At 44.8% G+C, this 27,149-nt stretch overlaps 1 protein-coding gene across 3 annotated transcripts in view; it reads left to right on the top strand.

Annotated features, from left to right (window-relative positions):
• Window positions 1-27,149, top strand: part of LOC124804619 (ATP-dependent Clp protease ATP-binding subunit clpX-like, mitochondrial) — a 126,797-nt gene that overhangs the window by 11,272 nt on the left and 88,376 nt on the right. For all 3 annotated transcript variants that reach the window (XM_047264821.1, XM_047264823.1, XM_047264822.1), the window contains one exon: window positions 11,841-11,937. In XM_047264821.1, the coding sequence (XP_047120777.1) occupies window positions 11,865-11,937 (73 nt within the window). In that variant the 5' untranslated portion in view covers window positions 11,841-11,864. The remainder of the gene's footprint in view (window positions 1-11,840; window positions 11,938-27,149) is intronic.

The raw sequence follows: 27,149 nt of genomic DNA, 5'->3' as shown, positions 1-27,149 counted from the left end.
CCTGGTGTTCTCCCCAATGTGTCATGTTCATGGTATGGTGTGGGAATTGGGAGGCACTGGTGGCAGTGCTGGTGACCCACCGCACTCAGCGTTTCTGTGGCTCTCTTGCGCTCCCCATTTTGCCCCACATCCCCTCTTGTTCTTTCCTCTTGCTGCTGCCCTGTCATACCTTTTACCTCTTTGTTTGCGTGTTTTCCCTTCCCCTGGACTGGACTGTTTGTGTTGTTCCTCCCTTGATGTCTGCCACCTGCGATCATGCGACCGATGACCTTACTGGTTGACCCCCCCCCCCCCCTCTTCCCTTCTACAGTCAGCCACCAAGCCACCTCCCCCTGCAGGTCCGGGTGTTAGAATAGGCCCGAGGTATTCCTGCCTGTTGTAAGAGGCGACTAAAAGGAGTCTCACACGGTTCGGCCTTCATGTGATGGTCCCTGGTTGGGTTTAACCTCCATCTTTCGTAATTTTTGCGAAGAGCGAGCCAATTGGGAAAGAGTGCCTTACATGGTGCATCGTGTCCATCATGCATTGAGATCTTTAGCCCACTTTCTCGTCAGAGCATTGCAGTCCCGCTCATTCTCCATCTCGTGGGCGAGGGCACCTTCCTGGGTTCGTTTTCCACCATGCACTACGCAGTGTCGTTTTCTGCGCTGACAACGACCATGGAATTCTTTGCACCTCATATCCAGCATGGTAGTCAGTCCATTGTGGTGCGGCCACCATGTACCCTCTTGGTTGTAGCCCTCTGACAACACAGGGATCACTGTGTTGATGCCTGCACCGTTAACTCCCCATGTATGCCATGGAGTAGATGCCCATCTCCCTGGGGCATCGGTACTCCCGGCAATGGCCACCCTGTCAGGTGGCCCTTGCTGGGTGGCACCCATGGGGAGGGCCCCTGGTCGGATTGGGTGGCATCAGGGCGGATGACACACCATGAAGTATAGTACGTCATCTCTTGCTGGTGATCTGCCGCCAGCAGTCTCTAAACAGGCAAAATCTAACTTCAATGCTAAGAAATATGACCCAAAATCAGTCCCCTCCCTGGCCACACCATAGGAAGAATGTCAGGTTAAGGATGGCAGTGAAGCTTATTTGCCCCAGTACCTCGTATGTACGAGCGTTGATGGAGAATCTTTCATATTCATGAAGCCTCAGTTTTTTTGTGGAGCATTTGGAGGACAAGTTTGGGGAGCTTGCCCAAAATGCGCTCTGGGTCAGTCTCGATAAAAGCAGCATCCTCTGCCCAGTCATGGGCATTACTCGCTTGTGACAAGTTGGGGGATGTTTCTGTTACCATCACGCCCCATAAGAGCTTAAATATGGTCCAGGGTATTATATTCCACAGGGACCTTCTATTGCAGTCTGACGATGAGCTGAGTGCCAATTTAGAGCAGCGAGGTGTTCATTTCGTCCGGCACGTCCGTCGGGGCCTGAGAGATAATCAGGTTGCCAGCCGTGCCTTCATCTTGACTTTCGAGGGTGAAACATTGCCCGAGAAGGTAAAGGTGGTGGTCTGCTGCTGTGACGTCAAGCCATATATCCATCCCCTGATGCGGTGATTTAAATGCTGGAAGATCGGCCATATGTCTTCCCACTGTACTTGCAGCATCAAATGTCGAGATTGTGGACATTCATCACATCCCGATACTCAAAGTGCCCCGCCTCCCATCTGTGTCATCTGTGGAGAGCATCATTCACATTGCTCGCCAGACTGCAGGATATTACAGAAAGAGAGGGAAATCACAGACCATACGACTATAGACTGAGTGACCTACCTTGAGGCTAAGGGGAAAATTAAACTGCTATATCCTGTGGCTATGACCTCCTCTTACGCCGCTGCTATGAGAACATTTGTCGCCCCATCAGATCCTCACATTCCTCTCGCCTCTCTCAAAACCAGAACACTACAGCTGCCCCCTTGACAAGGGGGGGGGGGGGGCACTTCCCTCCCTGGTGCTCCCACACCACCTACTTTGGGAGCAACACCCCCACCCTCCTCCCGCTCCCAGCCATCGGGGATATTAGTCCCCACTTTTGAGCCGTAGAAATGTAAGTCTTCTTCGGCTCCTCTAGGTAGGAAGGGGTCTCTTGGGTCACTCTGTTCCCAGGTGTCTGCTAGTGGGAAAGATGACTCCCTTCAGTGGCTGAAGAGCCCAAAAGTAGCTGGTTGTAGGGCTTCACGCTCATCCTCAGTTCCAGAGACTGAGCCAGTGAAGTCCTCCCAGCCAGAGAAACCCAAGGAGCATCGAGAGAAATCCAAGTAGAAGGTCCCCAAGACCAAGGCAATTGCAGTGGCACCCACACCACCGCTACCTACAAGCTCTGCATCTGTAGATGAGGTGGAGATTCTGGTGTCCACTGGGGACCTAGATCTCGGTGGACCCTCGGACACAATGGATATAGACTGCTCGATCAAAATGTCGTGGGCAGCAGGAGACTCTGAGGCGTAAACTGCCTCATTCAATGTTCCATGCCTTCCCAGTCTCATGATCATGTAATCCTCCAGTGGAATTGCGCCAGTTTTTTCCACCGCCTGGCTGAGCTACGGCAACTGTTAAGCTGTACACCTGCTTTCTGCATTGCCCTTTGGCAAACCTGGTTCCCGGTACTGCGGACCCCTGCCCTCTGTGGCTATAAGGTATACTGCAGGAACCATAGCGATTATAATAGTGTCAGGTGGAGTTTGCGTTTATGTCCTAAACTCAGTCTGTAGTGAACCTGTGCCACTTCAAACCCCTCTTGAAACTGTGACTGTCAGAATAAGGAAGACACACGAAATAACTGTCTGCAATGTATATCTTCCTCCAGATGGTGGAGTATCCCTGAATGTATTAACTGCACTGATTGGTCAGCTTCCTAACCCTTTCCTACTTTTGGGAGATTTCAACGCCTGTAACCCCTTGTGGGGTGGCACTGTGCTTACTGGCCGAGGCAGAGATGACGAAATTTAACTGTTTCAGTTCGACCTCTGCTTCTTAAATACTGGGGCTGCCACACATTTCATCGTGGCTCATGGTAGTTACTTGGCCATTGATTTATCAACTTGCAGCCCAGGACTTTTCCCATATATCCACTGGAGAGCACATGCTGACCTCTGTGGTTGTGACCACTTCCCCATCTTCCTGTCACTGCCCCAGCGTCAGGCTCGCGGACGCATGCCCAGATGGGCTTTAATGGCGTGTTATCTATCGACGCAAACGCGATTGCCGAGCACTTTGCTGAGCACTATGCTCGAGCCTCTGTGTCGGAGAATTACCCCTCAGCCTTTTTGCACTCTCAAACGGCGGCTGGAAGGGAAGTCCTCTCTGTCAGTACACGCCACATGAACCCTGTAACGCCCCATTTACAGAGTTGGAGCTCCTCAGTGCCCTTGCACATTGCCCTGACACAGCTGCTGGGCCAGATCAGATCCACAGTCAGATGACTAAATATCTCTCATCTGATTACAAGTGACATCTCCTTGTAATCTTCAACCGGATCTGGTGCGATGGCGTCTTTCCATCGCAATGGTGGGAGAGCACCCTCATTCTGGTGCTCAAACCTGGTGAAAACCCGCTTGATGTGATAGCTATCGGCCCATCAGCCTCACCAACGTTCTTTGTAAGCTGCTGGAACATATGGTGTGTTGGCGATTGGGTTGGATCCTGGATTCACGCGGCCTGCTGGCTCAATGTCAGGGCGGCTTCCACTAGGGTCACTCTACCACTGCTAGGGTCACTCTACCTCTGATGTGTCCCTCGAGTCTGCCATCCAAACAGCCTTTTCCAGACGCCAACACCTGGTTGCCGTCTTTTTTGATTTACGAAAAGCCTTTGACACCACCTGGTGACATCATAACCTTGCCACATTATGTGAGTGGGGTCTCAGATGCCTGCTCCCGATTTTTATCCAAAATTTCCTGTCGCTTCGTACTTTCCGTGTCCAAGTTGGTGCCTGCCATAGTCCCCCCCCTCCCCCCATATCCAGGAGAATGGGATCCCACAGGGCTCTTTATTGAGTGTATCTATCTTTTTAGTGGCCATTAACGGTGTAGCAGCAGCTGTAGGGCCGTCTGTCTCACCTTCTCTGTATGCAGACACCAGTACTGGTGTTGCTGAGCGGCGTGTACAGGGAGCCATCCACAAGGCACGGTCATGGGCTCTAGCCCACAGTTTCCAGTTTTCGACCGTAAAGTCGTATGTTACGCACTTCAGTCGCCCTCGTACCGTTCATCCAGAACCAGAACTTTACCTTAATCATGATCCACTCACGGCAGTGAAGACATATCGATTCTTAGGATTGGTTTTCGACACGTAATTGACTTGTCTTCCTCACCTTCGTCAGCTTAAGCAGAAGTGCTGCAGCACCTCAATGCCCTCTGCTACCTGAGCAACACCAACTGCGGGGCAGATCGCTCTACGCTGCTGCAGCTCTATGGGGTCCTTGTTCAATCCCACCTTGACTATGGGAGTGTGGTTTATGGTTCGGCGGCGCCCTCAGCGTTGCGTTTACTCAACCCAATCCACCACTGTGGCGTTCGCCTAGCGACAGGAGCTTTTAGGACGACTCCAGTGACCAGCGTCCTTGTTGAGACCGGAGTCCCTCCATTGCAGGATAGGCGTGCACGACTGCTGGCCAGTTACGTTGAACACGTTCTTAGTTCTCCTGTGCAACCGAATCACGTCTCCTTTTCCCACCGACGGCGGTTGATCTCCCGCATCGGTGGCCCAGGTCAGGGTTTCCAATTGCAGTTTGTGTCAGATTCCTTCTTTTCGAACTGGAGTCCTTGCCTTTGCCACCTGTACTTGAGGTCCATTCACGTACACCTCCGTGGTCTACACCTAGGCCGCGGCTTCGCCTGGACCTTTGACATGACCCTAAGGACTCAGTTAACCTCGCGGCTCTCCACTGCCACTTCCTTTGTATTCTTGACATTTACCAAGGCCTCAAAGTGGCTTACACCGACGGCTCTATTGCTGATGGTCACGTGGGTTTCGCGTATGTCCATGGGTGACGTATTGAACAGCATTCCTTGCCCGATGGCTGCATTGTTTTCACTGCCGTGCTGGTGGCTATACCTCGTGCTCTTGAGCACATTCGTTCATGCCCTGGGGAGTCGTTTCTTCTGTGTACTGACTCCATGAGCAGCCTACGAGCTATCGACCAGTGCTACCCTCGTCATCCTTTGGTAGCGACCATCCAGGAGTCCATCTATGCTTTGGAATGGTCCGGTCGTTTAGGGGTGATTCTCTGGACCCCATGTCACGTCGGGATCCTAGGCAATGAATTTACCGATAGGCTGGCCAAACAGTCCACGCGGAAACCGCTTATGAAGACCGGCTTCTCTACAACTGAGATGCGTTCAGTACTACGCTGCAAAGTTTTGCGGCTTTGGGAGACGGAATGGCATAACAGCACGCACAACAAACTGCGTGCCATTAAGGAGACTACGAATGCGTGTCAGTCCTCCATGCGGGCCTCTCACAGGGACTCTGTGGTTCTCTGCCGGCTCCGCATTGGCCACGCTTGGGTGACACACGGCTACCTCCTGCGCTGTGATGACCCACCTCAGTGTCGGTGCGGCGCCCAGCTGACAGTGGCCCACATCTTGGTAAGCTGTCCTTTGGTTGCCCTGCGACGGACTCTTCAGTTACCGGACTTCTTGTCATTAATTTTAGCTGACAACACCTCATCGGCTAATTTAGTTTTACGTTTTATACGTGATGGTGGGTTTTATCATTCTATATAAATTTTAGCGCATGTCCCTTGTCCCTTTGTGTTCTCCACTCTAATGCTTTTAGGGTGGATGTTTTAATGTGTCGCGGAGTGGCTGGCTTTTCCATTTTATTTTCGTAGTCGGCCAGCCACGGTCATCTGCTTTCGTTTTTACCCCTTCTACCTGTTTCTTGCTTCTCCTGGTGGTTTTCTTTTCCTGTTCTGTCCATAGTAGTATTGGTTGCCCTTCTGCCGTTCTTCTGGTTTTTCCTTTCTCCTGTTATTGTGCTGTACGTCTTCTTTCTTTTCTTCTTTTCCTTGTGCAATTTTACCGGGAACAAGGGACCGATGGCCTCGCAGTTTGGTACCTTCACTCCCCCCCCCCCCCCCCCCAAATGCTCCCCCCCCCCCCTCTTTTAAACAAACCAACCGTACATCTTCCTGATTTTGATCTCTTGTATGGCTCCACCAATGCTGTATATTCTTAGCCTTCTTCAGACAAAGAGATTGAATTTCCCTTCTGTCCCTGCCTAAGAATAAAAATATCATTGTATTCTGTTCTACATTATCTAAATTTTTTCCAAAACCTCGAAAGCAGTGTCTTGTTTTGCTTAAATCTACCGTTTGCTATGAAGCTATGTGGTACAGTTGCTATTAGAGTGTTTCTGCATCTCCTGAAACCAAGCTGAACCGCGCAGTCTTCTTGCCCTTTCCCTTTTCAATTCTTTGCTAAGTTGCTCTCGTGAGTACTTTTTACGTACGCGACTTACTGTTGGCAAATGTCAGAACATTCTTCAGCGAAGTCGGACCCAGTAATTTCTGAATTTTTCGGCAAACTATAATTATATACCTTCTCTTCTTTAGGGGGTTTTTCCGCAGTTTTTGTTTCGTTAAGTTCTCCTTTTTTCCAAGCACTATAGAGAATTTTCTTTCCTGTAGAATAATTCCCCAGACATTCCGTTCGCATAGGCGCCGCATTTTGCTAATTTTGGCAGTGTTCCAAGGTTATATTGCAGAACTCGATAGTCAGTGTTTTGATCTCGGTAAAACTGTCTTATTATCCTTGAAGTTACACGCGACTCTGCTTTAGCGTTTCGTATGCTGTATCAATGGCAACAAGTACTATAGCGGCTACTTCGTGGCAGTAATTAAAGTATGTAAACAAATTTTTATTCATGCTATTTGCGTAATAGAGCTTTTATCTGGGTCGTCTTTATCTAAAAAACCTAGGTCGTTCTAACCCAGGACACTATCTAAACTTGGCTTGACGAATTAATATTCATGGCTAGTTGTCATACCGAACCGGGTTCCATATATTGCAGTTGAGAAGAAAATTTCACAAGTATACGACATCTAGTTTTGTAAAAAAAAAAAGTCAGGTTCGACATCCACGTATTGTTTTTTACTTATGCATGTACATGGGTACTCCACAAGCCACCTTGCGGTGTGTGGCAGAGGGTGCTTTGTGTACCACTGCTGTCACTTCCCCGTTTTTCTGTTCCAGTAGCGAATAGTTCGTGGGATGAACAATTGACGGTAAGGCTTCGTACTGACTCGAGTCCCTCTGATTTTATCTTCATGGTATTTTCGCGTGACCGACGTAGGAAAAATCAGTATATTTGGTGACAGTTCTTGGAACGTACGCTCTCAGAACTTCAACAATAAACCACACCGTGATGCAGAATGCTGCTCTTGCAGCGGCTGCCACTAGAGTTCATCATCTCTCTGACACTTTCGTGCTTACTTACTAAATGAACCTCTTCTCTACTTCCTTTATCAGTACTGCCTGGTACGGATCCCATACCGACGACCAGTATTAAGATGTGGTCGAACGAGTTTTCTGTAAGCTACTTTCGTTGTTGGAGGACATTTCCTGAGGATCCTTCCAATGAATGTCTGGCATCTTCCTCACTCGTTACTAATTTTGTGTGGTCGTTCCACTTTGAATCGCTCCCCAAGCGTGCTCCTAAATATTTTATGGAAGTAACCGCAATTGTATAATCATACAATGAAGAGTCTCCCTGCGTATGTATACCCAACATGTTACATTCATGTTGAGGGCCAATTCCCAAGCACTGCATCTTGCTTCGAACCTCTGCAGGTCTTCCTGCTTCTGACTGCAATTTTATAGCGTCGCGACTGCTCTTTATACACTGAAGAGACAAAGAAACTGGTACATCTGCCTAATATCGTGTAGGGTCCCCACGAGCACGCAGAAGTTCCGCAACATGACGTGGCTTGGACTCGGCTACTGTCTGAAGTAGTGCTGGAGGGAATTGACAGCATGAATTCTGCAGGGCTGCCCAAAAATCCGTAAGAGAATGAGGGGCTGGAGATCTCTTCTGAACAGCACGTTGTAAGGCATCCCAGATATTCTCAATAATATTCATGTCTGGGGAATTTGGTGCCAGTGGAAGTGTTTAAATTAGAAGAGTGTTCGTGGAACCACTCTGTACCAATTCTGGACGTGCAGGGTGTCGAAATGTCCTGCTGGAATTGCCCAAGTCCGTCGGAATGCACAGTGGTCATCAATGGATGTAAGTGATCAGACAGGATGTTTACGTACGTGTCACCTGTCAGAGTCGTATCTAGACGTATCAGGGGTCTCAAATCACTCCAACTGCACACGCCCCATACCATTATAGAGCCTCCACCAACTTGAACAGTCCCCTTCTGACATGCAGGGTCCATGGATTCATGAGGTTGTCTCCATCCGCTCTATACAATTTGGAACGAGACTCGCGCTACCAAGCAACATGTTTCCAGTCATCAACAGTCCAGTGTCTGTGTTGACGGGCCCAGGCAAGACGTAAAACTTTGTGTTTTGCAATCATCAAGGGTACACGATGTTTCGTTGAATAGGTCTCACGCTGACACTTCTTGATGGCCCAACACTGAAATCTGCAGCAATTTGCGGAAGGGGCGCACTTCTGTCACTTTGAACGTCGTTGACCCGTTCTAGCAGGATCTTTCTCCGGCCTCAGCGATCTCGGTGATTTGATGTTTTATCATATTCCTGATATTAACGGTACACTCATGAAATGGTCGTACGGGAAAATCCCAACTTCATCGCTATCTCGGAGATGCTGTGTCTCATCGCTCGAGCGCCGTCTATAGCACCACGTTCAAACTCACTTAAATCTTGATAGCCTGCCAGTGTTGCAGCAGTAACCGGTCTAACAACTGCACCTGGTACTTGGCTTATGTAGGCGTTGTCGACTGCACCGCCGTATTCTGCCTGTTTACATATCTTTGTATTTAAATACGCGTGCGTATACCACTTTCTCCGGCGATTCAGTGTACAACAGCATCATCCGTGAAAAGCCTTATGGAACCTCCGACGTTACCTACAAGGTCATTTACATATATAGGGTGATTACGTTTAAAAACCTCTGAAGCGACGTAGATGACGCTGGGACAAGTAATTCAGTATAAGACACGTGGGGCCACAAATATTAGGAAATACTGCAAAAAAAAAAGACAAATGTTGAACAAGTGATGTCGCCAGATGACGTGTACGTCGCAGCACGTACAGTGGCTGATCCTATCGATCTGTCACACCTGGTCATCCCAACTCAAGTTAAGTATTCATTTCGTTTTGGCTACGGGCCTACGTGTGCAACTTGAGCGCGTGGGGTTCAGGGTTCGAGTCTTGCGTCTGGCAGGCAGTGCTTTTTTCATTGCGCTAGACAGTTACATGATTACATTGAGATAAGATTTATTATTTTATTTACCTGTCTCGCGGTCTCCGCTAGTTTATTGTGAAGTACAGTGCAAAAAAAACCTGCCATATTGCGTCACAAATAAATGGCTACAAGCTTATCAATTTAGACGTCACCATTAAATGGACCTAAGTTTTCTTTGTCAAATAATACCTGTAAACAAAAAAGTACGAAATGTAAGAAACACAAAATAAAAACAGTTTTGCGTGGTTACTGCGGGAACAGTAATTCTGTAACTTTTTCTTTTACAACAGATCAATCTTACAGATGGTGTTCAAAATTTGCACCTTCGTGGAGCGACGTTTAGCACTGTCCAAACGCGGAGTGTTGGATCGAGAATCCCAACCGCTGCACGTACAGCGAGGCACATCACCTGGTGACAGATGTTCAAGATTTATCACCCACTTTTGGGGTATTTCCCGACATTTGTGGCGCCATGTGTCTTATATTAAACTAACTTGTCGCAGCGCCATGTACGTCACTTCGGATGTTTTTTCAATGCTAATAAGAATCACCCTATACACTCTTACGTTACTTTCATGTCTGAAGGCTTCTCTCCGTTCAGAACGACATGCAGTGTTCTCTTCGCTAGAAACTCAACCACACACGCAGTTGTTCTGATATTTCGTACGTTCGTATTTTGTTCATTAGGCGGCAGTACGGAATTGTATCGAATGCCGCCCAGAAGTCAACAAACGCCACGTGTACCTGAGCGCCTCGGTCTACCGCCTTTCTGGATCGTATGGGTGAACAGAGTGAGCTGGGTTTCACACGAGCGTTGTTTTCGGAACCCGTGTTGGTCCCTAAATAGATTTTCGAGCTCCAGAAATGTCACAATAAAAATATGCGCCAAAATTCTACAACTGGCTGACGTGAGAGATACAGGCTTATTGTTTTGTGAATCTGTTGGACGATTTCTCTTGGAAACGGGAATAACCTGTGCTTTTTTCTATTTATCAGGAACACTCCTCCAAAGACGTACGGGACGCTGCTGCTAGAAGAGCATACTCTATGTAGAAAGAATCGTATAGGTATCCCGTCAGATCCAGTGGCCTTCACTCGAGCGATTTCGGTTGTTTTTCTATCCTGTGGTCATTTGTTTCTAATCGGTCATTATGTCGTTGATGCGACGGCTTAAAGGAGACACTGTATTGCACGATATTCCTCCGTGAAAGACGTTTATTATTTCGGCCATTTCTGTGTCGTCATCCGTTTCAGTGCCATTATGGTTACAGTGTGTCTGGATAGATGGCTTGGAGCCTTTTACAGGATTAACATAAGACAAAGCTTCTTAGGATTTTCGATCAAATCGGTGGACAGAATTTCTTTCGAATTAGTTGAACGCTGCACGCAGAGTTCTCCCTTCGCTAATTTTGTACTCGTTTAATGTTTGTCTGCGAGGCCGTGGCACTTTTAAATTGGCCGTGAAGTTATCTTAGCTTTCTTCGCGGTATTGAAACACAGTTGTCGAACGAAGGCCGGTCTTTTCCATTCTCCACAACTCTGCTCATGCCTGTCTAAAGCGCGGTATACAATGCTCTTAAACATTTTCCATTGATACTCGACGTTGTTAGCGCTGAAGATGAAATTTTCGTGCTGACAGGTCAGATAATCAGAAATCTTGTATCTTGTCAGAAAGATCTTCGTATCTGTCTTTGTATTCCTCTTTATAGCAGTATTCAGCGAATCTGTAACGGCCTTATGAAAGCGGATTAGCGAATTCCCTTTCCATGCTGTGTCGAAAAGTTCGGGTCTGTTCGCACCAGCAGGTCTTACATATTATCTTCACGAGTTATTTCTCTGATCAATTGCGCAAGGTAATTTTCGGATAACAATTTCTCATGATTCTCTGCCCCCACTATCCGTCCTAATCACTCGAGTGTCCCAGTCTGTAGCTCCTCCTAAAACTATAGCATGACCAGGAAATTTACGCGAAATATTCTTCCTAGATTCCCCTCAACTGTTCTCGACTACTGCTGCTGAGGCAAGGGGTCTATAAAAGCATCCGACGGCCACGTTGATCCACCTTCAACACTTGTTTTCAATCAAATTATTTCGAATTCGGAATCTGTACTAACCTCACTAAATTTGTTGAAGGACATACATGTAAGATCTTCGAATTCACGTGTCAAGCATTTTGCACACCTTGAAGGATGAATGAGACAAAACTTTGCTCGCAAAACTATAAATTTGATGCTGTGGTGTCGAGTTCTTTAGATCATGCAGGATCTGAATCCCACTACAAATATTTTCGAATCAGAATGTGTTTTAGAAACCGGGAAAGCGCAAGATGTGAATGCTTTCATTAGTCCTATGCAAAAGGTCGTTGATGTTTTTGTTGTGTGGCTGGTAGGCTTTCGCGACGTCCTTCGTTTTGCCGTCAATGTAATTTTATGTTTATTTTGTTTCTCTTACCGTCTACAGGCGCCGGTGGTTTCATCAAGAAAAATGGGCAGCGTCAGACATAGCTTAGTATCCGCCGGCAAGTTGGCCCTCACCCGGAGTTGCAAAATACATCACGGTAAGTACCGCACTTAATTACTGTTATTTTTTCATGAACTGGCTATTCGTAACTTACAGCAGAGCTGCAGATGGTTCTCGGTGCACTAGTCGAATGTACCGCGGTGAATGAACTTAAATCTAGCGCGCGGTCTTGTACAAGCCTTTCCTGATCGATGCCAATGGGAGGTCTCCACATATCGTCTTACAGCAGTCTTGTTCAGGTACCTGCAGACGTGTTTCCTACGCCGTTTCGCAATGTGTTTGGAACCTTGTTCCATATTAAGGTCTGTGACGCACACTGGCAGCAACGGTTCTCGTAGTGTTTTCGCACCGAGAAGCCGCTTACGCACTGAATTTGCAATTTCAACAATGTTTTCGGCTTCTACTGGGTGGCCGATGTTTCCAACATGTTTCGAAACACACAAACGACTGTCCGTGGCAGTGTCGGCACAGATCAAACGAAACGTTGTTTCTGGCCAGCTGCCGCACCATCTTCGCTGTGCGGTGCTACTTGTGTTTATGTAACTAGTTGTGCTTTCATTGACAAGTAATGACTCTGCTCCGCAACCAGTTGGAATGAAGAAGTTTATAAAAACTCGACGAAACACACATTTAACTAGATTTTTTTCATTTAGTTACATTTATACAAACCTGTAGAACTTTCACCAGTGATTCAAAAACTTAAAATCTTATTTGAGATACAGCATACATTTTCGGCCCACGACGCCGACACCGTTTTCTTCGGTTCTTTGAATCATAGTGTATTAATAGTGCAGCGCCACACGCCAATATATCGTCCGTCACTAGGCGTAACGTGGCAGACGATGCGAGTACTATTACGAGAATGGTGGTGGTTATGGTGGTGTCATCGTTGGTGTTGCCGTCGGCGGTGGCTCGACAAATAATAAAGATATGTAGCAACTGGCACATAGCCTTCCGTATTGAATGGCTCCAGTGGCCACCTGTAGCCAAACATCGCCACCCGACAGACAGATTACTAGCAACAGGGTTACACTCCCTTACCACAGGAGACACCGGACAGAGGTTTGGAATTTAATGCATGACTTCGTCGTAGACTCTGATGATCAGAAACTGTGCGCAAAAATTGGCAATGAAAATGTTTTCACCACGGGGTTTCTAACCGGCTCTCTGGAGTCTATCGCACAATCGTACGTTAGCGACCTTAGCTACGGAGGCGGGTGTGTGTCGTGGTAATACACGGGATGTGCATACCGCAGGATAAGTCTGAGTCAAATTCCGAATATACCATTCCTATTTAATCTTCGCTAGTTTTGCCATCATTTGAACGTGCCACTTACGAATAGACGTCACGAAGGCCTCTGTTACGAGAAGCTAGTTTGATAAGTATCGTAAAAAACGAAGAAAAAATGTTTCATAAACAACTCCCTACTTCTCGACAGTGTCCTTTGAGGGAGAGATATATATGTATACTCGTAACAGCGTTTCTCCAGCTTTGTCATCCATCGGGAAAAAATGGTTCTGCCAAACTCTGCAAAATACTCGCTCACTGAAATTATCACTTCCTCATTTGACGATTTTTTCCCCCAGCAAGCCAAAGTTTCAAATTAGGGTACAGGAAGAAGTCACTTAGGATTAGAAAGAAGTCACTTGGGATTAGTTCTTGTGAATAGGGTGAATGAGGAACCGATTCAAAGCCCAATTCATTCACTTTCCACAACGTTATCGCTGATCTGTGGGATGGTGCATTACCTAGTCTTTCTTCAGCCAACGCAAGCTACAAACGATCCAACAATGAAGCATAATCGAGTCCAGTTGTCGTTCTGCCTTTTCCAAGTAATTTGTGAGGATTATTCCTGTGGAATCTCAAAAAGCATTAGCTATCACCTTACCAGCTGACAAAATGGTCTTTGTCTTCTTCGGTGCACTTTCACCAGCCTTTGTTCTGACTGCCGTTTTGACTCAGGTGTGTAATGCTGGATGCAGATTTCATAAACAGTCACATATGGGCGCAAAAAGTCCTGCGGATTGCGATTAAACACTATCGGGCATGGTGTTGAGATATTGTCGGATACGCCTTTGGTCGACTGTGAACAATCGCAGCACCTGCCTCGCACATAGCTCTTCACGGCCAATTCTCCGTGCAGGATATTATGCACTCGCTCAGTTGAGATGTCTACAGTCTCATCAATCTTACGAATATTTATTCTACCGTCTTGCAACCATGTCATGGATTTTTTGAGTGGTTTCGTTTGTCGTGATGATGACAGCTGGACGGCCAGAGTGCGCTTCGTCTTCGTTGCTTGTCCAACCAATTAAATTCACTAATCCAAAAGTAAATGGTCTTCAGTGATGGAACAGAGCCCGCGTGAACTTCACCCAATTCTGTTTTGATCTATGCAGCAGTCCAACCCTTCAAATGAAAATGTTGAATAACAGCATGAAACTCGACTTTCCTCATTTTCATTCGCAACCGACAAATTGACTAATGCAGACGACTGTCAACAATGAACCGTACGCTTTAAGTTTCCCCGTTCATTTCAAATCCTACTCACTGCCTTGCCTCGCTATAGACGAGCTGTTAAATTTTAACTACAAAGTAGTAGAAATTTCGATATACAGTTGTAAGCAATGCTTTCCTTAACTTTTCTTATGAAAAGGTTTAGTCCCTGAGATTCCATTATCAGATCATGTTAGCATTGATTTTTGTTCATGTAATCTTTTTCTCAGGAAATGTTTGATATTGATTTGCAGTAGTACGCGTACAACGATTCTCTGACTGGTCAACATCCTCGTAGTTCCTTCTGTCGCAGTGAATTTATACTAAATAGAAATATAAAAGAAAAGCATTTTAATCATGCAGAGGAACAAAATTACTTTAGATGTGTATCCAGCACAATGGTCCAATTTCAAGTCGTGAACGAAATTGTAAAACGGGGCAGTGAGTGTGAATTTATGAGTTTGCTTATGATTAATAGAAGTTGACTTATCTTAAAAAAAGAAAGAAAAAAAACTTTGCTAACAATCTTTGAGAGGTAGGTTAATATCCTGAAGAGAGTGTGTCATAGCTTTCATGTTAAGACTTAATCAGGCTAACGAGAAATCCAGAAATGAAAGGGGAGTCAAGAAAAGGAAAACAAACTATAATGAGATGAAAATAGTAAACAACGAACACCTCACAAAAATCTGTACACATTGTCGGAGAATTCATAATACCAGTTTTTGTGATGGAGTTGAAAAGAGTGGTCCGAAGGATAGAAGAAGAATTAAGTAGGAGAGTAAAAATGATTGCATTAGTAATTAACAACGTTATTATTGCACTTGGAGCTCGAGCACCGCCTATTTTATGGCCCATAAACGACTTAGAAGTTACTATGCAGCTGTCTGTAGTACTACTCTCCGCAACCGATGTTGGTGACACACGCTTGGACATTGTCAGCAAAAGGTAAGCCGAGCTTAAACTCGGTTTACCTTTTGCTGACACCTAATATTCACTCCATTGAAGTAGTGATAGGTGGAAAAGCTTACGAGACACAAGGAAAAAAAGGGAAAAACGTGAGATGGTACAACTATTGTAGGGTCTGCTACAACTATAGTTGATGGAGCTATGATGGTACAATTACTGTGTTGGTCTACTAAAAATATACTTTATCGGAGCAAGTGATCTTTCGTGTAATATAGTATAGACATTATTTTCGTATCTCATGTTAACAAGTTCAGCTATTAACCAGTCATGACATGATATGACCTTGGCTAATGACTGCTGTCCGTGACACAGGGTAAAATTTTCGGTGAGTAGCGTTTATAGAACACACGTTGCAATCGCAGCAATGGAAATTGTCGACCTGCTGAATAATTTTGGAGATGCCACGGCCCTTCATTCTAGGTCATACAATATTATGTTGCCCACGTGAGTTTAGTTTGTCATTAACAGCCGATTATGTCTTCTTATAAAGTTAACACGGTACTCAGCCAGGTCCGCGCATTCGTAAGCCGTTTAATGTTATTGGATCATTTCATGGAGACACTTCACTCTATCAGCCTCGTTATAACTCTACGTTAATACCTAGATTTGGCGATCTGAAAGAGTAACATGTCACATTCTAGTAATTAAATCACTTACCTCCTTGTTCTTAGACGGACTTTACTGTGTGCAGTTAATACTATAGTTTCTTCGGAAACATCCATTGCAGTTCCAATCCATTCACGCGCGAAATGTTGTTTTCAGTATCTGTCTGTCTTGTCTGTCGTGAGGTTTCCGAGTGTATAATTTCGCAATAAGTAAGTTTCTTAGCATTCGGAAGACTATTTCTTTTTTTAGATGTTGTAAGTTTCGTTGGGGTTTCATTACAGTTGTAAAAGCAAACTATGTTCTTTAAGGAGTTGTTTCTTAAAGTATGATTTTTCTGCGGCTATCGCAACGCGAATACATGTAACATCTTTGACGCCATTTCATTTATATCACACTTTAGACGTGCTTAGCTTACGGCGTGTAAATTATGCTGAAAATAATAGTTTGAATCGATGTGATGTCTTATTTGTTTCGCGCCTGTTTGTCTGCCGAGAGTGACAGTGGGATGAGACTAGCATTACAATAGCCAAATAATAATAAAAAAGTTCTTCCCAGTACCAACCTTTGTTGAACCTCGGACGACTTGCTTGCTTAAACTGGGATTTGTTAAATCACCGTGCATCATTGTTTTAAAACTGCTAGTCTTTGTGAACGTGTTCTGTGGCCTCATTCTGTTTTGGAGTACTGGTTGGATTGCGACAGGGTCGACTGCGTGGGAGTGAGCATGTGGCAGCGTGCCAGCCGAGGCGAGCCGAGTGCATTAACCAGTCGCGCACAGTTGCTCACGAAGTTGGACGCTATCAGCGAATCAAGCGTTCGTACTATAGCATGGGGATTCACGAAGCCCCACCCACCCCTTTCTTACTTCCTATCCCCATTCTCTGTGTTATACAAATGCATCCACCTTTCTTGGATTGATTTTCCTTGCAATTTGAAAGTACGTACAAAAATCCTACTTCTAAACCATCTTCAAGTGGCAAAAGTTATTTCGAAACTGGTACTTATTCAGAAGTAATATAAATCTTTAGAAAATTCATTTGATTTTAATGCAAGACTCTTCCAAAGAATACTCTGAATCCAGGATGACATTTTCACTCTGCAGCGGAGTGTGCGCTGATATGAAACTTCCTGGCAGATTAAAACTGTGCCGGACCGAGACTCGAACTCGGGTCCCGAGTTAATCTCGATCCGGCACACAGTTTTAATCTGCCAGGAAGTTTAATACTGTGAACGTTTTGTGGTGCAACTCTTACTATCAAAATAATTTCCTATACATCATATGCGCCATCATTTACAAATTCTCTATCATTTGTCGTAATACCTTCTGCCAGTTTTGCATTTGCTCCCTTTCACACACGCAAGAACTCCTTTTTTAAATCCTTTGAATAGCGGAAAGAAAAGACGCAAGGATAACGTTAGCTCACGGGGATTCTGCTGAGAACTTTGATGTCTACTTCAAACAAATAATCACTAGAATTTACTTACAGAATTACTGGAGTTTAATGAAAGAACAAACTATCGGGATTTCCATTCCAAGAGGCGTTTAAAGTGCATCTGCTACTAGTCACCGCTCCAGGAGATGTCAAGCTTATATCTTGTAACACACTGCATCTGTCCTTCGTAATTACTTTATTTGGGCGAGGTAATGTGTCTGTGAAAGTTCCTTCAGGTACGTGTGTCATATCCAGTTGAAGTCACTCATTTAGGATTAGATCTTGTAGAGCTATCAGATTTCACGGATGTTAATTACTGAGTTTTACCCGCTGTTCCAGATAATCCCAGACTTTTTCTGTGGAATAGAGATCGGGTCATACAGCGGGCCATTCGAAGTACAATACGGAGTTGAGTTTTCGTCAAAGTAGGAACGTATGCGTGCTGCTCTGGAAGACACGAGTGTCCACAGCATACTCATCATGAAAGAACGGCAACTCTTGGTCCCGGAGAATGTTGAATTAAACATCCTGGTTCATTTTCATGGTAACTTGAATGAGAGCCCTAAGACAGGATGCAAGACACACGCCCAAATCATCTCTGAACCCCCTCCACCGGATCTGCACCTTCCATACTCTGCAGGTTAACGTCTTAATAGATCGTTGGTGCACTTGACGTCTCGTATCACTTTAACAGGCTTAATAGCGACTCTTCGGACCACATTACACGCCTCTACTCCGCGGCTGTCGATGTGTTCTTTGGCCAGCCGAAAATGTGCACCTGTGAGCAGTACCCATTTGCGTGATACCCATCTCCAGAGATCCTTTGCATGTAGTTACCTTTGTCAGTCTTTGCTTGGAATCTGGTTGAGATGGTCTTGCATTCCCTGACAGCAATTGCTGTCGAGTTTGAAACTGATTGTCATTGACAGTGACACTCGTCTCCGTGTCCCTGTCGGTTAGCATCTTTTTAAACCACTGTTCTTATGGCGTATTAGATGTCTGCGAGTGGTACACCTTTCTTGTAGACACTATGATACGCAAACTGGACAGATTCACACATAGTGTGCTCATCGTCATGTCCAAATACGGTAGCCGCATTTTGCCATTCTGTCATATCTTCACATTAACCTATTTCACTGCGCCAGTTCTATACAACCGAGTAGCACTTCACTACCATGGCTTACATCAGTGATGAAGGGTTACATGACCGCCTGGCATCAGTTTTACTTCGTCTACGGCTTTCCAAAGCGGCCAGTGTGTTCTTTTATATTTTTGTCATGAACTTACTTCCAGTGTGAGGTGATAAATCATTTTCTTCTTCCGCTTCTCCTTCTCTCAAAATGCTAAGCCTTATCTCTACAACCACAGCTTCCTCTATTCGGCAGTCCTCTTCATCTCCATGTATGAAGAATAGCACATATAATTGGATTCCACTCTCTTCTCTCATTCTTACTGGTTAGTGGCAACATTTTTTTTCTTCTGTGTTATCAGATAAATATAATGGGCCAAGTAATTGCTCGTCTTTCCACTCCTCGCCTAGACGGCAAGAAGTGTGTGCCCTCGACGGTCCATTGGCCTTGACATGCCTTAATCCTGCAGCGTACCTGTTCGGCCTTGGTATGTTTTTCGGTGTCAGTAGCACATACAGCTAAAGGTAGGTAGACGCTGGTGGCCTTATCATGTGCGGATGGAGATGTACTTGATACTATACTGTTTTTGATGACCAACTGAATAAGTATGAAGCTGGTATCTGTATAGACATCATTGGTGATCTTGGAGCTCTCGAAGAATGAAGTTATAATTAAATCTAGACCTTTCGTTGCTTTGCTCTATTATGAGCGTAAAAGGTCGCAGTAGCTTTGTGTTGCTCCTGCTGCCCATGTTCTTTTATCTCTTGCGCACCATCCACCGAAAGATGACGTGCATTTCCTTTTTTTTTTTTTTTTTTTTTTTTCGCCGTGCTTGCTTCATTTTCGTGGAGCTGTATGGTGCTAGCTACCTCCTGCTACTTTTAAGTTGGTTATGAGGCAACACACACTATTTAAATGCGACGTTTGCTGCAATTTTTCAGTGCAGGCTGGGTACTGCGTACTCTGTCAGCAGCTTAAATAGAGGATGACCCAAAAGTCCGTTAACATTTGAAAATGGACTAACTCACGGAATAATGTAGGTAGAGAGATAAACATACACACGTGCGTGAAATGACGTGGGGTTTCATTGGAACCAAAAAAGAGCGCAAAACTACCCAACGGATGGCTCTGAACAGCAAGTTAGTGACACCGCATGAGAATCGTGTATAAAATGAGCCCAGTGAGAGGGCGAGTCAGATCATCCCTAACCTGGCTGATAAACACCTGCTGGAAGGTACGACTATTATACAGAATGGCGCTCCACTGCTTGCACGTGTGAAAGAACTCCTGCGCACATTGTTTGACGAGGATCGCGTGCTTGGCCTACCAGGTGCCCCAGACTTCAGTCCCTATTATTATTGGTTTTGGGTTTACCTGAAGTTAACATCCGACCGCAATTTCTCACCATACCTACAGATAGGCTTCACAGTGTTGGTTGCAAAATTCCCTTCGACTACAGGTTGATGAATGACGGCCGACATGTTGAGCATTTGTTATAAAGAACATCGTCTTTGCTAATAATCAGTTGTTATCCTAATTATTCCTTTTGTATCAAATGAAGCTCGACCTGTTGTTCATTTTTTGCGCTTTTCGTTTCAATGAAACACAAGTTATTTCAAGCATCTCAGTTTTTTCTTATCTACCTACATTATCCCATGAAGTATTGAATTTTCAAATGTTACGGACTTTTATGTCACCTTGTACTTTTTTGTAATTTTAGAGAATCATTCCCTTTGATGTTAGAATCTGCAACTATTCTACTTTAATTTGTATCTGTCGTCGATTCAACGAATTGAGACACGAGAACGCCAAATAACAGCATACGCTGTTCATGCTCAGAGTTCACGAAGGAGGTACATTTACTGCTGCATTTAGTAACATCTCGGGGTTGGATCGGTGTTGATCTAACATTTCGCTGGAAGGTATTCATGCCCAACATTTCATTCAGTGGGTACCGCGTAGTCTTATCGTAAAAGTTCTATATTTGGAGTTTAGCAGATGGATGACTGAGTTTTAATTCGTGGACATTAGGTCTATAGCCATTGTTCTTAATGGAAGCTGTACCCGATTTACTCAGACGAAATGAATTTTTTTGTTTTTTTTTGTTTTGTGGTTTTAGGGCGCACAACTTCAATGGTCATTAGCGCCCACGAAATGAAATGGCAGTAGTGTGGACGTCCCCCTACGTAGCTCGTCCAGTAGGATATTGTAGAACGATGACCTTTCTATGCTAGACAGCGCTTGGTCACAGGACGAACAAGATATTGGTAGATTTTTAATAAAATAGTTCCGAATCGACACATGGACATCAGCCATAGAGCACAGATCCTCTCTCTCCCCACCCCCTCCACCGGGGATTATTCCTCTTTCTTCTAAATCACAGTAGAGTGCATCATGGGCAGAAGACAAACACTAATCTGGGACTGCGAAGGTTAGTCTTGAAGTTTTAATTCTCTGAAAAAACGTCGGGCCTGACGGTCGAGCGGTAAAGAGCGTTCCTAGGAAAAAAAAAAAAAAAAATTGTGGAGTCGAATACCGGCTGGGCCTTGGAAATTTTCAGTCTGCCTTTACCTTTCACCAATGTGAGAAGTCGTCAGGAACGACACGTGTTTCGGATTCCACGTCAAAAAAATTCCTTTGCCCGGTTGGTTAACTGGCGTAGACTAGGGACGAACAAATCGCCGCAATGGCGTCCAATTGAAAGACTTGCAACCGGCCGTTGAACAACACGAAATTATTATTACCTCGAAAAAATCAAGTTGCGACCACGAAATTTGGTGATGGTGTTAGTCCTTCCTTACACATTCACCCTCCAATGCGATAAGTTTTTCCCGACTATGGATGGCTTAGCGGAAATATTGCTTGTAGAAGTCTGCAGTTTGGCTGTTCAGGAATCTTACCGTGTTGAAAATCGCTTCGGCGTCGTTCTGGGAATGGATGCCTACAGTGGAAAAGAAACAAGTCACTGGGTGCCATATCAGATGAATACGGGGGAGGGTTGTTCCTTACAAGCATAGTTTCTTAGCACCACCCCATCGTGGTGCTTGCAAAAACATGCTCTGCGCCACCTAGCCCAATGATGGTTGCGTCTTCGCATTTTTCAGCGTTGGTGAATTCACGTTTCCACTGCTTGGTTTGCTCATTTGCCTTGTGGTTGTAGTGATCCATGTAGCATTTGCCTTGTGGTCGTAGTGATCCATGTAGCACACGACCACGGTGATTAGCTGGCTCGCCTGCTTAGCTGAGTTGGAACGGGCTTGCTTCACATGCACTGGGCCCGGGTTCGATTCCCGGCGGGGTCCGGATATTTTCTCCGACTGGGTGTTGTATTGTCCTCATCACCGTTTCATCCTCATCATCGGCCGCAAGTTGCCCAGTGTGGCGCAGACTGAAATAAGACTTGCTTTTGGCGGCTGAACCCGAATGGGACATCCTGGCCAACAATGCTATACGATCATTTCATTTCAGCTGGCTAAAGAAGTAAATTGGATTGGCATGACACAGCTGCTACATTTCCAATGCTACCTCAGTTCGGCGAGCCTTTCGGATGGTTGTTGAGTGGTTACGGAACACATCGGGCTGTGACTGCCATGTTCCAAATGTCATGCAAGAAGCTGAAATCTAATCCATAACCGATTTTCACTTTTTCCCTTTAGCCTCGATTGTGATGACCGGTTCTTCATAGAGAACTTCGTTCATCTTCCAGTCTTTTTGACAACGGAATCGTGTGCGTCACGTTATCAGTATATCGTATGTGCATTGTTTCTGTATGTGACATGAGGTGTTAAATATACACCATTACCATGGCTGTTAGTACTCCCCAATATTGCCCCTCCAAATCCTCCGACGACAACAAGCAGTAACACGTGATATGATGAAACTCGAAAGACCTCAGCGACTTCCCAGTTCATGAAAACATAGAACAACTTACTGCGCACCCGATTAAAATCTAGAGATCCAGTGTGGATAAACAGTGGCCAACTCGCTCCAGAAAGCTATAATCTAAGAGATTACTGGAGTAATCAGTGGATGTCCTTCCATTGTTATAAGAAGTTAGTTAAAATAGATCCGACCGTCCAATCCCGGGACTGAATCAACGAAGAAAAATATGGAGCTCCCTCAACCGTATCAGAACTGGCCACACAGTAACCAGCGCTACACAAGCGTGCAATTATCGAAGTTCTAGTGCGAAGGCTGGACGTCGGAACAAACACTGGAGGAAATTTTGAAGACTACCCAAAAAGAAAGACATCGTAACTGCAACATGTGCAACAGTCAACTGGCTGGAGTATTTGGATATCCAACTATAATGGAAAATAGATCTCAGCTTCTTTTAGCTACCGCTTGTTCTCCAGCTTTCATTATTACCTATAGATACATATAGAAGGTGAAAACAAAAGTGCCGCACTTGGAGGTCGGCATGCGATTTCTCATCCCAGTTCAAGACAAGTACCGCCAGTAGGTTTAATAGAAACGTGATTTAAAAAGCGAGGGTCTGGCAACGCTGTAACTGCCCGCAACGTGGCCAAGAACAGGTGGTATGAACTCTGCACTGTGCCGAAGCTGTGTCATCAGCTCAATAAAACGAGGCAATGCCATGGGGAACGGGTATGCAGACGAAACGATGTTCGAGTCACGTTCGCGCCGAACATTTTTTTTTCTGTTAAAGCATCAAATTGTATCCAGTTTACACGTATTTCTTTCTGTTACTGTTACCTTTATTGAAACATTAAGACATAACACGAACTTCTTACAGAAGTAAACGATCACTTCGTTTCGTCCATGACACAAATAAAGCCAATAGAAAATGATAGTCGATACAATAACATCATCTGTGTCCAATGAGGTACAAAAACCACAATAGATAGACTACACTGGATTGCACATTATGCTACGCACGATAATTCCATTCTGTACGTTTGGCGTCTAGGCTTATCTTCAGAGCCGGTATGTACACGTACTAGCAGCGTTCGCTTTAGAGATTATCAAAGCGACCACCTTGCTTCTGTAAACAGTTCGCCACTCTCTGAATCATACTTTTTTTGCTGGAACTTAAACAACACACCTGTATCCACCATTGTCGAAGCGGCAAGCACACGAGCTGTTAGGTCGTGTCCATCCATTGGTGGAATATTATAAACTTATTCATTTAAGTGTCCCTCTAATAAAATTCTAGTGGATTAACGTACGGGGAACGTGGAGGTCAGAACATTGTACCTCCACAGTAACCCATTTCCTATGAAACACTTCATTTAAATAGTTTTGCACATTCATTCCAAAGTGTGGTGGTGGTGCATCATCAAGCTGAAACCATAGCTGTGGCCGAACATCAAGTGGAACGTTTTCTAATGCGGGAGGAAATGTATTACAAAGCAACGTACGATACAGGGGAGCATTCAGCTTGTCCGGCGATAGGTGACGGCCCAAAAGCACATCTACCATGATTACAGTTCACAGGTTAATACCAAAGCGTGCATGAAAGCCACGTTCTTGGGTGACGTGCGGATTGTGTTCTGACCAATAATGGCAGTTGTGGAGGTTGAAAGTTCCTTCACGAGTGATGCTAGATTCGCCAGTCCATGTCACATTATTCATAAGAAGTTTGTTACCTTCTACTTGGTGCAAAAGCCATTCACAAAGCTGTACTCGTCGAATGCGGTCTTCTGCCCGCGAGTGCTGAGTTAACGTGTTGTAGTATGGATGCAGTTCTTCGTCGTGCAGCACTTCAACAACCAGTCTTTGAGACGTCTGGAACTGTCTTGCAATATCACGGGTAATTCGCTGAGATGATCGGTCAATGGTTTCGAAAATGGCGCCCTCTGAGTACTTCTAGACGTTGCGCTACTTCTGTCCATTACTTGTGGACGAAGATTACTGGTTTCCCCAAGGATTTGCACCAGGCAACGAAAAACATTCTTATCGGAATGACGCCTTTGAGGGTACCGTGCAGCTTACGAGCAGCAGCTTGGTTATCATATACACCCAGCACCAAAAGCATATCGACATATTCGTTTGCGTACTCCGTTGGGAGGACACCCTACGTTAATGTGACAAGACTAGTGATGGTTGTGCACTACGCAGGTAGTACACACACACACACACACACACACACACACACACACACACACACACACACATTGTTGCAGCATCGCTTCGAATGCAGAAAATGAATTACCGTACGATAGGCTCTTGCTCAACTTTATCAATGGGTTGTGCCATATTTTTTTCTCCTCTAGTGGCGTGCTACGGCACTGTGACGCAGAGATATCATATGTACTAGGACTAAAAACATGTTCTTGGAAAGAAACGAAAAATGAGTAAAGTAACTTTATTTTTTTGACGTGATAATTAAAACATTGAATATATCTTGTGACTACTTATAAATTGTAACTATGTTTTTACATGTAAATTTCTACACGTTTATCTGCAGAGTGTGTCGATTATAAAACCAAATGCATAAGCAATTTCTAAAATTTTTGATTGTCATCGAAAACTGCACCAAATCGATATTTGCAGGAGGTATTTACTCCTGCTTGTTTTCATTTCACGGAGAAAAATAATTTGTACCCTTTTCGAATTAATTTGGGACTATACCTTACACACAGATTAATAGAAAATACTTAAGAGTTGAAGGGACCATCGACATAGAGGTCGTCGTTGGAGACGGAACACTACCCCATTTGGACAAGAATGACGAAGATAATATGTGTGTGAATTCCTAAGGGACCAAACTGCAGAGGTCATCGGTCCCTAGACTTCATACTTCTTAAACAAACTTATGCTAAGAACAAAACACACACACACACACACACACACACACACACACACACACACACACACACACACACACACACACGCTCGAGGGAGGACTCGAACCTCCGGCGGGAGGGGCCGTGCAAACCGCATAGCTGACGAAGATAATAGACTATTACATTGTTGAAGGCACAATCTTAGTATTCGAGTGAAGTGACTTTGGTAAACAAAGGGAAATCGAAATCATAACGGCAGTCAGGGACTTGGCGCGTACTTAGTGAGTTTGGGCTTGTGAACTACCCCTCTACCCCACCTGCACGTCAGTAGTCAAGGGCGCCGTGTAGCGAACTTGCGGCGAACCGTACTCCGTATGAGAAGGGCTTAACGGAAGGTACGGCTGGGACTTCTTTATTTTTAATAGCTAACTGATAAGTTTCTTACGTCTGAATAGCATATCGTTTTGTCATTGTGTCCGACGCAGTAGGATCATTCTAGTGCAGGCTCTGGTTGTTTGTCTCGCAAACTCTCAACCGATTTTCGTCCACAGTAAGCCACTTACGTTGTCTAGAGCATCCTCTTAGAAACCCATCAGTGGGTGTGAGTTAGTTGAATGTTCTAATTTATTCTGTGTTTACACTCAGGCCATGCAAAGTTGTGAGCAGTCTTTGAAGGTGGTCTGTTATGTAAGCGACTAAACTGAGCCGGGGGCCAAGTTATGATAATTGGACAATAACTCGTTAGACGCTAATCATTTCTTAAGTGGTCACGTCCGAGTTGCTTGCCTACACAATAATGCATGAAGCGGGCGTGGAGACTATTCGGATGCTTACCGATGCGCGCAAATGGCTGAGAAACCAGCAGCTATATCGTTACTTTCGGCTAATGCGTGAAAACATACATCGCGAAACTGTCTCATTTCAGCGTTTCGCTGTATCATGACCTTGTCGCCTCCTTTTATGTAATCTGCAGCAACTGCGCACGGTGTACGTTTATCTGCTCCAGTTTAGGGTTTCGTATCTGGACCAAGCCTGCCGTGTATTCAGAAAACAGGTTTTCTGCGCAGTTTGAACAACGAGCCATTGCCAATTTTTAGCAGCCTTGATGTTTTCTCGGCAATTTCACTGAGTTTGCTTTAACGTCGGGCACTCGTATCTTACAGAATTTGCTGCACATTGACGAGTTTATCCCGGATCACAAAAAAGACTGTAAAACTGTAGTTTCCACTATAATATCATATTTCGCTTTGGGAAGTGTGCTAAAAGATACATTCCCCAGGAAACAAGAATTTGTTTTGTCCATGTGCTATTTGTTTGTACTGAAACGATGTCACCCGTATTTAATACTACCAGTTGATTCTTATGATCGTCTTCATTTGAGCTCTGGATTCCTATCCTGAATGAGCGCTGTCAGACATCGGTGGAAATTAATTTAAGTTTAACTCTTGTGACATTGTCTTCGCTTACTTTTTGATAGGAATCATCTGCCCTCTGTTTGTGCTAAAACTTAAGGACTAAGTAGCTCATTTAGGTCGTCATCCGCTGTATTTGTAACTAGTAAATAAAGCTGTTGTGCGATAACATTCTTCATTTGAAGAAAGAAAAACACTTCACAGATTAATATGTTGCCTTGTTCTGGAACATATAGATGCGTGCGTTAACCAGAATGCCAGACAAAGAGGTATGTTTGTAAGAGTCTTCATTTGTTTACAAAAAAAGCCAATTGAGACATCATTGACATATAATATTAACCCCACAGCTGACGGCTTCTTCACTGATGTTTTGACTTAGTATCAATGCATAAACGTATATTAAAAGAGAAACGCCTGGGGACTTTACAGCATTCTCGAGTGGAATAGGGAAGGCGA

The sequence above is a fragment of the Schistocerca piceifrons genome, chromosome 7, assembly GCF_021461385.2.
Source record: "Schistocerca piceifrons isolate TAMUIC-IGC-003096 chromosome 7, iqSchPice1.1, whole genome shotgun sequence".
In the NCBI taxonomy this organism is placed as follows: Eukaryota; Metazoa; Arthropoda; class Insecta; order Orthoptera; family Acrididae; genus Schistocerca; species Schistocerca piceifrons.
This window is presented reverse-complemented; position numbering and strand designations above follow the sequence as displayed.